The sequence below is a fragment of the Tiliqua scincoides genome, chromosome 3 (assembly GCF_035046505.1).
Source record: "Tiliqua scincoides isolate rTilSci1 chromosome 3, rTilSci1.hap2, whole genome shotgun sequence".
In the NCBI taxonomy this organism is placed as follows: Eukaryota; Metazoa; Chordata; class Lepidosauria; order Squamata; family Scincidae; genus Tiliqua; species Tiliqua scincoides.
Genome location: NC_089823.1, coordinates 154,991,610 through 155,003,619, shown reverse-complemented (window position 1 = coordinate 155,003,619; position 12,010 = coordinate 154,991,610). Strand labels below are relative to the sequence as shown.

The 12,010-nt window shown below is 41.8% G+C and overlaps 1 protein-coding gene across 1 annotated transcript in view; it reads left to right on the top strand.

Moving 5' to 3' along the window:
• The window catches only part of MICU1 (mitochondrial calcium uptake 1), a 171,302-nt gene extending 160,356 nt beyond the window's left edge, over positions 1 to 10,946 (top strand). Inside the window, exons 11-12 of the mRNA XM_066620365.1 lie at positions 2,271 to 2,360; positions 9,695 to 10,946. Of these exons, the coding sequence (XP_066476462.1) occupies positions 2,271 to 2,360; positions 9,695 to 9,855 (251 nt within the window). The 3' untranslated portion in view covers positions 9,856 to 10,946. The remainder of the gene's footprint in view (positions 1 to 2,270; positions 2,361 to 9,694) is intronic.
• Positions 10,947 to 12,010: the final 1,064 nt, after the last annotated feature.

The following is a 12,010-nucleotide window of genomic DNA, read 5'->3' as shown; positions in this document are numbered from 1 at the left end:
ATGTTGATTTTTTATTGTTCTGAATAAAAGTGTTAACATTTTCAAAAGGTAAAACTGTATGATAATTGGTGATCTCAGGAGATACTTTTCCCTGGAATTCTTCCTGGAGAGCACTATGTTAATTCATTAATTCACTTTTTTTTTAAAAATGTATATTAGGCTAATGGCAACAAAAATATAAAATAAACATATACAATCATAAAAATCCATCAAAATAGCAAAACATCAAAACAAATAAATAGGCAAAACACAACAAAAAAACATGAAAACACCACTAGCAATCTTTAAATAACCCAGAACCATCACCTTGGGACAACAGTCTCCACCCCCACAGTTTAAAACCTAGTCCTCCCAAGCAGCAATGAAAAATCCTTATTTTATCTCAGCATCTGGAGGAGTACAACATAGGGCCAAAGGGGCCTCCAGCGGTATAGCATTCCCCATTATTGACACCAGTACTAAAAAGGCTTGGCTCCTGATATGCATCAGACCTCCAGTGGCAAAGACACACATAGCAAGGTCCCCAGTGACAACTTACACAAGGCAGCGCATATTGGAGTGGGTCTTCTCAGGCCTCCATATTGTTTCCCATGCCAGTTTTCCCATTCCTTCACTGAAAGGAAACATGAATGAATTAACCAGCAGAATCCAACATTGCAAATTCAAGGAAATCAAACATGGCCTGACCCTGTGACCTGGGGTCTGCTTGTTAATCCATTTGTTTCAGTTTGTCCTCTGTGGAGCCATAGGTCAGAGCTCCTTAACAATCTGACATGGTTTCTGGCCAGCCAATAGTGCAAATATTGCCTGAGACCATGTGCATCTTAAGCAACAACAGAAGTCTGGCAGGGGCATATTTCATCTATGGCAGCCATTTTCAACCACTGTGCCGTGGCACACTGGTGTGCCGCGAATGGTCCGCAGGTGTGCCGCAGGAATTTGGGAGAGGGTCATTTATCAATAGGACCATTAGGGGATGGGAGCCCCCATTAACAGCACAGTGTGCCTTGTCAATTGTCAAAAAGCTGGTGGTGTGCTCTGACCATTTTAGTGCCTTGCCAGTGTGCTGAGAGATGAAAAAGGTTGAAAATCATTCTATGGACCAAATAAACCATCACATTTTATCAGTGGTTGTAAAAGGGAAAAAAGGCTTATAAAATATGTAATGAACCTCAAATTTGTCATAAAACTTGCTCCATTTATGGAGCATACATGTTACTTCTTGAGGCAAATTTGTTAATGAAGGCGCTTTAGCCATCTGTGGGCGTTTTGGATCTCCAATTAGTGCAACTCTGTAATCTGCCCAACATGATAATGAAAGGTCTTTGTTGCTTGCTCTCTTTCCTTCATGGATCACTTCTTTTCTTTCTTAGCAGAGTCCAGTAAGAACTGAATTAATTTCATTTAGAATTTCTCGGGTGCTTTATTACCAATTGAATGCTTAGAGCAAAATCCTCTGAGCTGGCATCAAGCTAAACAGAAAAAAATATGTCTTCAGGTGGTGGGGGAGTGAATGCTTGAATGTTCAATAAATACTTATTTAGAGTGGGCGTCTTTACAGATAATTAATAAGGATTTATTCCTTTCTCATATGACACACAGTTCATTTTTTCCTTCTTAGATTATAATATATTGTTTTGTTTATGGCAGCTACATATTTCAAGAGCGTTGTTAGTCACACTCCTAGATGCATTTATGTGAATGCAGGCCACAGTCCCCCAGGACAACCTTCTGTGTAACCCCCATAAAAAGGAATGGAAACTGTGCAGGGAGCATTCGGCTGTTCCCATTCATTTCAGTGAGACTAGTCCTCAGGAAAGGCCCTTGGTGCGAGAGTGCTTTTCCATTCAAACTAGCTGTAGCCTGCAGAACATGAAAATCATATGACCATGAGTATTTCTGAGGTTCTAAAGGTTCGCGCGGCCTGTATTTCTTCAGATCTCTCCCATGTCAAACAAATTGTAATGAAATGCCCATCAGCAGAATGACAGGCTGCAGCTGGTGCAATTGGCTTTAGCAGTGCAGTTAAATGAGAAATTACATGCTGGTTTTAGTACCTTTTAGCCTGCCAACTACCCGGTACATTTAATATTAAACGTACTTCTCACTTCAAGAGAAAAGGAAGGGAGGTTGGGGATCTGGAGATCCTCTCTGTGTTGCATTCCGTAACAAAACTATCACAGTCATCAGTAAGGGTGAAGGTTGGTCCTTTCATTGCCTGTACTGTGTTGACATTTGTTTGAACCTTTGACATCTTGTTGTTCTTTCAGATACTATGCAGCAGGTAGCCAAGACAGTGGCAAAAGTGGAGCTCTCAGACCATGTGTGCGATGTTGTGTTTGCTCTCTTTGACTGTGACGGTGAGTGCTATCCATTTAAACATGTACTGTTTCCTGTTCACACCATAGTTTCAGCATGCTGCACAGCTTTGATTTAAAAAACAGTTACATGCATTTTGACAAACGGTAATTACTAGCATTCTTGATAGTAAGTAAGGGTGAATACAGAAGTTGGTGATATGGAAAGTGATGTATCTATTATAGCATCTTGGTAATGATTGTAGGTGAATCCAAATAATGCTTTGCTCCACACTTGGCTCCACCAGAGTGACATTTTGAGGAGATGATAGAGCGATAGGTCGAATTCCCTGCCTTCCTGACCTTCATTTCTTTCTTGTCTTCCTCCTTCTCATATGGGAAGGAAGGGATTAGGCAGCTTCTCTTTCAGAAGGTGCATAAAGCGGTGTTCAGCATTATAAAATACCTGGTTCTGTGAGAACTCAAAAAAGGACTCTCAATTATTTTACTATTGTAGCAATCAGATGAAAATCACAGCAGGGTCCTGTCAGAGCATGCACAGGGAGAGGATCCCTAGTGGAAACTCTGTTCTAAAAGACTGGTGCTGCTCGTGCAGGCACAGAACGCAATTATCAGACTGTCTGGCAGCTCCTCCTCATATCCTGCATGCAGGAAGAAGCAGATGAGGTAGATGAAGAGGAAAATAAGGAAGCCTCATCATGTTGGCACCCTCTTCATGCAGTCACCTCTTCGTCATATTTGCATAATCTCCAAATCTCTCACATTCACCTCAGATTTGCAATATGTTTGAATATATTCTCAAGATCACTTAATGTTGAATTAGATAGTCCCTCCTTCTGTACTGCTGCTATCTGTTTTACACAAATGCTGTTGAAATAGATGGGAGCTGTACTTGGCTGCTTCATCACTATTTTTCTTCCTCTTGTAGGGTATCTCATGTCCAGGTAGATGCAGAGATAACCAGTAACAAGATGCAACTAAAATATGCATCTTTCTTTCATCTCCCCTCCCAATATTTGGCATGTTTTTCTGCTGTGGTTTTAATTTCTAGTCTTTAGCTTTGATCTTGAGGTTTCTTTCCAGTTTCTTTTTTTTTTCCTCCCTCTTCTCAGTATTTTCCAGCATTGAGCTTACTTCTGTGTAGGAACAATCTCATGTGTGCAGCAGTTCTAATGAAGTTCTGACCTCCCTTAATATTGCCTGTACAATGGTGATGCATTCCATCCCTTTCATTTTTTTCTGGTAGTTTTTCTGTTTTGATTATGGTGTCTGTGATTATTCATTTCCAGAAGGTTTCTCTCATGCTCTTTTTAAGTCATCTGATATCTGACCTATCAGTGTTTATTTTAGGTATTTGAAAATAATTTTCTATGTCAGATTTCTAGATAACCAGCTTACTGCAGAACAGATGCAGTGTTATTTTTCACTCCATGTTCTGGGAGTGGCACATCTACTAAAGGAATGTAAGGTGTATCAGGTACTTTTTCTTAAGCCTCTCACTATATAAAGGGCTAGTTTCATTATTAGACGAATCTACAACTTGCATCCGGAATAATAATTAAAATTGAATTTCTTGAACTGATCTGTTACCACAACTGCAATGTAACGTACCTCTTCAAATTATCTTTTATTATAAAATAAATAAGGTACACCCTGACCTTTTTGCAAGGTCTCGAGTTGGCTCTTTTCCTGTGTCTGGTTCTTTGGCATTATGAATATTATTCCAAAAATTGCTGTGAGAATATAGCAGACATTCTTGGCCATAGCTACATTTCCAGCACTAGACACTTCGTTCAATCCTAAGCATATGCAAGAGAAAAAATAAAAATGCTGCTTCGTGCAGTGTGTCTGAAAAACTGATTGAAAGAGTGGACATCCGCTTTTTTGTTAACAGTGTTTCTTAAAACAGTTTGTACTGGTGTATTGTTCCAGCACTCAGATAATCTTGTATAGTAAAAAATTATTCACAGCATCTCTGTGAGACTCATAAAAGCAAACAAATTAGTTTTCCTATAGAGAGTCAGAGGCCTTGGCTTAATTAAGCTCTCTAAAATATTGAAGTAAATCTTGAGTGCCCCCAGGATACAGCTGAGAAGACTCACTTGTTTTTTTGTAATCATCCAGAAGATGTATTCCAGTTGTTCTGAATAATCTATTGATAGGTGGTGGAAATCTGGTGTTGGGAAGAGAAGTTGAAGGAAAATGGAGCTAATGGGGAAGGGGGAGAGAGAAGAAACCCAAGGTTTTCAGAAGTTTTAGCAAATCTTGAAAAAGAAACATAGCTGAGAGAGATGGGAAGGTGCTTTAAGGAAGCAACCCCTGGTTTCATATCTAGGTGAAGAGTGTGGATTAATGGTGTTTCGGTCACCTAAGACCATTCATGGCTAACTACGATCATATTCTGCTTTTCTACTCTTTTGTTTCTTCTGTCTCCTATGCTTCCCTCAGTGCCTCTTTTGTCTCAGGTTGTAGGCTTCCCCACCTCCAGCCCTTTCCTGTTTCTCTCATCATCACTTCTTGCTCTAAGCCTTTCGATCAGCAATCTTTCCCAATTCAGTGATTTTTGTCCTCAGTCTCCTCAACTGCTTTACAGTCTGACACCAGCTCAGCCAATGGGATTAAAGGAATCCGGGCATGCTTCCATTCACAAAACATACCTCTCTCAAGCTTAATTTCCTTCATTTCACTCCTGTCCTTGTTTCTACAACAAAACTAGGTTGCTTCTCTCGCTTTTCTGCTTAGAGTGGGTGAACAGAAGCATGTTCATTTTTCCAGTGTGGGAGGTTCTCAGTTGTTTCTCCACAGAAATTGCTCTGTGATCTTGACATCATATCTGACAGCAATCATTTCACTCAACTTCATTTATCCAGGTATGTTTAGAAGATGAGCAGAGAGCCAGAATAGTGCCAATATGTTGTAATCAACTAAGGGATTTCTCTCTCCTACAGCACTGCAATGAATGCTCCAAGTGCAATGAATGCTTATTCACTAAAAAGGCTCCTGAGACCTGCCAGAGAAAGCTCTCTGGCAGCATTGCAGAATTTCCTATTTATAGCTAGCTTTGAAGAAGATGAGATGCATTTCTGTATCCATCTATCACTGGCAATCAGTCCTGTAACCCCTGCCCCTATTAGGAGCTTTAGTGTTCAGGACCCAAGCCAGCCTGGAACAGGGGCTTTGCCATGCCAAGGCCAATTGAAGCAGCTGTTTTGAGCAGTGAGTTGGGACAGGACTGGTGAATTGACAAGACACCTCACACCAGCCGTCTGCCCACAAGCTGCTTCAGTCAGCTCTCTGATTTGAGTAGTGAGTTGGGGGGGGGGGAGCTGCAAACAAACAAAGGGCACCCTGCAAGTAGGCCTCATCACTAGGTTGTCCCTGCTGGTTTGAAAGGGTTTTACCAGTGGTATTCAAACTGGGGCGTTGCAACACCCCAGCCTGAAGGCCCTGGCCTCTGCCCCTGCAAGGGGCAGGGAGGAAGGCATGAGCGTCTGCAGGGCTCCCCAGCCTTCCAAAAGTGAAAGTGGAGCGATCGCGCTCCACCTCCGCAAAACCGGAAGTGGAGCATGATTGCTCCACTTTCACTTTTAGAAGCCTGGGGAGCCCTGCTTGCGCAGGGCTCCCCAGCTGTTTGAAAGTCAGTCCTAGAGGGCACACTGTTGACTACACTTCCCTGAATTGTTTCCAAATTCCACACTTCCATCATGTGTTCTTTGACTGGTGTGCCGAGAGTAGACCATTTGCTGCAAGAAATAATTTGGAAAAAGCTGCTCTTTGAGTGAGGCTCCAAGTGCTGATCAAAAAGCACTGGAATTAGAGCTGGCGCAAATCGTCTTTCTTTCCCTGTCAGGAGGTCTGGGGGAAGCAAACCTGCCTGCAAAACTGATAGTAAGTAAATTGGAATGGGATTTCAAAGGCCTGATACCAGAATAGTTCCCTGGAAGACAAAGGCAATGCATAATATGGTTTCTTTCCCCTGCGTTTTTCACATTCTGTTTTTCCCATGAAACGTACCTGCAGGTAAAACTTAATCAAAGAATAATTCCCAGTTTAACAGAGAGTTGAAATTTACATATAGTGTGATTTTGAACACTGCTTCACATTAAATTATTTTGAGGCCTGGTGCATCACAAGGATTGCTGTTCCTGGTTTTGACTTGTTAATTTTTGCATTCCAAGAGGCATTCTCCACAGGATGGCATTTACATCAGTACAGTAGGGAAGAGAAGATTACCATTTCAGAAAAAGCCTCCAGTTTCATTGTGAGAGTTGCTTTATTTCAAACTCCTAGAAATAGTGTTTTGCATTTAAATGCATCTAAATTCTCAAAAGGCCGCTTGCACTCAACTGAACATATAGAGAGATGTTGGGTTTACAAAGTTCAGCTGTATTGTGTTATATATACAAGAATGTTTTAGAAGTAATGACAAAATGGTGGTCCATTTTGTATATCAAAAATTGCCACTCCCTTCCAAAATGCTTTCATATATTATATTGATCTTCTCCTGTTGGAAGCAGGTAGTATCTTTGTTATGAGCACAGAATAATGAAAAATGTCACCTCGATCTCAGTAGGTCATGAACATACAAAAATATGTTAATGTGTTCTATCCAAAACAAGAATTCTTGTCTTGTGCATGCAGGTGTAAGTTAACGTACATACAAGACTATGCTTCCTAGCCCTAGTCCTCCTTCTAACTGAATTGCCCATAGAATCTTTGCTGAATTTAAACTGATGTCCTTCATGTGTCTGCATTTTAGCATTTTAAATGCTAAAGCATTTGAAGCACATGGTACTTTCCCTTTGGTCCCAGAGTATGGAAAACCTGTATGGTGCCACAGATTCCGTCTTGAGATTTGCTCCCAGTCCTCTTTTGATCTTTAGATGGACAAAGTGCTCATACTCGTCACTCTCATGTACAGATAATAACCTGAGAAGAACTTATTCAGGTGTCTACTATTGAGAGAGATTTCTGCACCCAAAATTCAGAAATAGCTTGAAAAGGTTACAGTGGACTCAAGCGGTTACTTTTTCTTGCAGTGCAACCAACAGGGGTGATCTCTAGAACAAGATATTGTGTGGGACTAACATGGCAACCACATTTCACTTTGAGGAATTTCCAGAGTAAAAGCATATAGCATATAGAAACATAACTGGGTGACAGTACAGTAAGAAAAGTTTTTTTTCAGCTCCCGAGGCCCTCCAGCAATACAGTGAATGGCAAGTGTAATCTGAATCCACCAGACTTGGAAAATTGGTTATGGCATAGCCAAATGGTCATGACAACAGAACTTGTACATAGTCATTGTTTCTGGCCTCTGAAATTGAGGTGTGCAGGATACAACCATTGCTGATCAGTACTTCAAAAAGGGATTGGCATAAGATATGCACTCCTGAGTCGAGTGCTGGAATACACAATAACAGAGAACTTCCACATGGGTGAACCATGAGTAAACCAGCTGCCTGCAGGATATGTGAGTTTCCCTCCCCTGTTTATTTCTCACTAAGATAGCAGAGCCCTGCGGAATTAGCCACTCCATTAAGTGAGTAAGCTTCCTAAATGAGCAACCGGACTGGGCTGAAAAGGGTGTCACGATTGTAATTTGTGAAGGGTAATAAATGCTGCAAAAGAAGCCTGCAACTGTGTAGCTCAGCAGGCTGTCTTTAAAAGGCCATAAACTGAATTATACATGTATGTGGGGGGGGGGGGGGAGTTATTTTTAAAGTAGATCTTTCCAAGCTTAGCACTACCAGGCGCCATCCTTCGAAGAGTCGTGTTGTGGTGGCACCAGCTGTGTAGCAGCTGCTATCGGAAGGGCCTGCAACTTCTCTTTGTAATAGCCTTTTTGATATATCACCTTACACTTGTTTTTTTATTGCAAGAAGCACTTCTCCCATCTTGGCCTTCCTTTCAGAGGCAGGCTGGGTCTGTCTTGCAGAATTGCTGGTTGTAAATTGTGCAGTTTGGGTTCATTATGTTTGCAGTGCCCTTGCCGCCCACCACCTACTCTTTCGTGGGCTTCTGTTGTGACAGAATAGAGAGATGCTGTCTTCTGTGTAAAACGTGCTTCTCTTAGAATTTCAGGCTGGAAATTTCTTCTTGTGGCATGATGATGTGATTGGAATACCAATCGAAAGTAGAAGTTGTCTATAGCGTGTTTGTGTTTTCAGCGCATTGTGAGTGTTTGGGATAATACCCTGGGATGCGGACATGAAAGAGATGCCATTGAACTCAGTTACTGGTATGCTGTGCTCAGTCTGGCATTGCGTCCTCCTGAATGCAGTTAGAACATGAAGAACAGGATGTGGCCTGAAGCACAGCAATTAACAACTTCAAGCTAAACGTATCCATGGTGGGGACCATAAGCCAACAGCCTCTGTGAATTTTGCTACAGAATAACTAGAATAACACCTCTGCCATGTTATCTTGATTAAAGGATTTGCCTAAGTTGCAGCTGGTAAATTTGGTGCACCTAATGGATTTTAAAGAGCTAGGAAACTCCCTTGAACCATCTTGTGACACCTTTACATTTGTTCTTTTCCCACATATGTCAGTATATGGATCTCTATCAGGGTTACTAGTCAGTTGCTCAGGATACGCAAGTAAGGTTTGCTTTTGTCACTCTTCTAAACAAACCATTATTTTCCTTTCCCTCCCCACCTTTAATGATACAAAAAGTGTGCATTTGTACATTATCCAAAGAGTGAATTCTTTAGAAAAGAATTCTTTTTTAAGACTGGCTGGAAATTTATCTTTTAGGGCAGACAGATGGGTGATGGACAGAGGGGACCAAGGAAGAGAGGCAGGAGGGCATGGCAGGCATGACCAACCAATGTAACAGAATTATCTCGGCCACAGTAAGATCCTGTTCCATGTTGGTTGCCGTTAGAGAATATTTCACTCTCATATTTGATTTCAGTAGGTTTTAAGTTCAGTAATTCAGGTTCTAAACCAGTTGCCTCTGTAACCCAGTGTTTGTCAACCTTTTTCGTCTCATGGCACACTGGCAAGGCACTAAAGTGGTCAAGGCACACTATCAGTTTATTGGCAATTGACAAGGCACACTGTGCGGTCAGTGGGGGGCTCACATCTCCCCATGGTCCTATTGATAAATGACCCTCTCCCAAATTCCCGCGGCACACCTAGGAACTATTTGCAGCACACCAGTGTGCCATGGCACAGTGGTTGAAAATGGCTGCTACCCATAGCAGAAATCACGAACAAGTAATGCACTGAATTTATGTTCAGATGCGGCAAATGTCCAGTGAAGGTGCAGTGTCTACAAGCCGTCAAACAAATTCCTAGTTCTTCCAAGGTTCCTGGGAAACTTTCTTTTTACATCTGTCTTATTCACTGTTTTCTTCTTCTTGCATTAGGGAACGGGGAGCTGAGCAACAAAGAGTTTGTTGCTATTATGAAGCAGCGGCTTATGAGGGGCCTAGAGAAGCCCAAGGACATGGGGTTTACACGGCTCATGAGGGCCATGTGGAAATGTGCACAGGAGACTGCTTGGGAGTTCGCCGTGCCCAAACAATAACGACAGACCAGGAGAGACGGCCCAGCTGCAGCATGCAGATGGGGCTCATGAATTCTGCTGCGCTGCCTTCGCATGATGAATGGCTGTCGTACCCAGTGCTCCGTGAATAAAGGCTTTCTTCAACGGAGTAACAACCTGCATTGCTGTCTTAGGGGCGAAAAAACTGGAATTCAAAGACTGTTAAAAACTGCAAATTTTCTTTCAACATACCTAAGCAGAAATGTGAGCATCCTGGGTCTTCAGTACTTATTTCAACATCTATTTTCTCTACCCCACATTCCCATTTATCTCCCTCGTTTCTATCTCTCAGGAAGAAAAACAAACAGTCCACCAGAATCATTAGCTTTGACTATTGCAGCTGCTTCCTTTATCGCCACAGTAAACCGCTGCATCTAACAAAATGGCTGAGCGTGGATATGCCAAAGAGCACTGTGGTTTGCATCAGCATCGGTCATTTTTTTAAGCATTGGTGAGACAGGAATACTCATCAGGTTGGCTCAAGGTTTCCTCATCTGGCATATGAAATTGATTTGAAGTTAATTTTTTTTTAAAGAAAGTAGAGGACAGGTGATGTAAACCTGACATCAGTGATACATGTCAAATCATCTACTACTATTGTTTAAGCAGTCCATGAATTTCAAGACAAAATATGCCCGAACATGGGTGGTGGTGAAGATAACAGAATTTACTCCAACAGTCCTGTTTCTTCAAGAATGCCTGCCTTCTCTGCAGTTGTAATCAGTGCTATAGAAGCAGGATAAGAGTGTCCAGGAGTGAAAGAGTTTTTGTTTAATTTTTAAAATGTTTAACCCCATTGATTTCCTCCCATTACCCTTTCCTGTATGTGCAACCCAATGTATATGCTCCCATCTGTAATTGTTCCTCTTAATTAGGATGTTTGCTCATCATGATTTGTTCTTCCATATAGTCTCCAAGCTGCTCTTTACAGAGCTCTTGAGTGCTTGTAAAATATTACTTTAATTATAGTAATTCTCCACAAAACGTAAATGTTCCTATGTCATTTTTCTCTTTCTGGGAAGCCTTCTGAATTTAACCAGGTTTGACATTGTGTTGGCAGCAAGGCCATAAAAGTCAGTTGTCTCATTGCCAGAGAAAATGGGGGTGGGGGAATTCAAGACAGCATATGGCTTTCTGGGTTTATCTTTTCTTTGAGAGAGAAAAAGAAGAGGAGAAAGAAAGAAGAGGGGGGAAAATGGAAGACCGAACTTCCTTTTTGTATGCAAGGATCCCAGAAATGCGAAAATTCTACCTAGTGCTTCTGCCTCTCATCTTAATTTCATCCCATTTCAAAAACTTGCAAAAGATCTAGCCAGAATAGCTACTAGAATTGACAGTGATGGCTCACCAAGCACATTTTAATTTTAATGGGCACATACTCTCTCTCTCTCTCTTTGAAAACAGAGGTTTCTGCTATCAATCCATTGTTGAATGCTGGTCAGTCACTCCAAGGGTTTCATCCATCCCTGCAATCTAAACCTTTCTGTGCACTCCAATAGTCTGAAAGTCTATTACTTTCAGACATGTTTGAAAGGCTGGTAGACTCAGAGGCCTGCCCACGACTGCCTTTTGGGCAGTGTGAAAAATGTGTTTCAGCCTAAACGTCATCCAGCATTGCCATAAGAGTTTTGCTAAATAGCTCTTGTGTACTAGCTGCCCTACTGTGGAAGGTCTGGTAAGTGCTGTGAGAAGCAATGCTTTGTTTAGAAGCCCAAGTGTGTGTTCCTTCATCTTCACCATCTGAGAAAGCTGCCTGTAATAATTGAAAAAAACTAAATCAGAGTTCAGAGGGGGGAGAGAGAGAGACTGTTATTGATGGCAAAGAGATTTCAGGAGAAAAATCAGCTAAGGATTTGTTGTTGCTCCCAGCAAAACTCCAGTCAGTGACACCTACAAATGTCTGCTCTGGTGACCGAGGGAGTAAGCGCGCTGTGTAATATAGGCTGCTCTGCAGTGCCCTGATTTGCAAAGACTGTTCTGGCAGTTCAGTCACGCAAGCTAACTAGCTGGCAGGTGGTTTGTACTCTGGAGGAGGTGTAGGGCCACATAGCAGTGCAGAGAGGGATGTTGGGAAATACTTGCTTCTCTTGCCTCTGCTGTCAATAAATTCTCTCTGTTAAGAAATTGGTTTGTCACA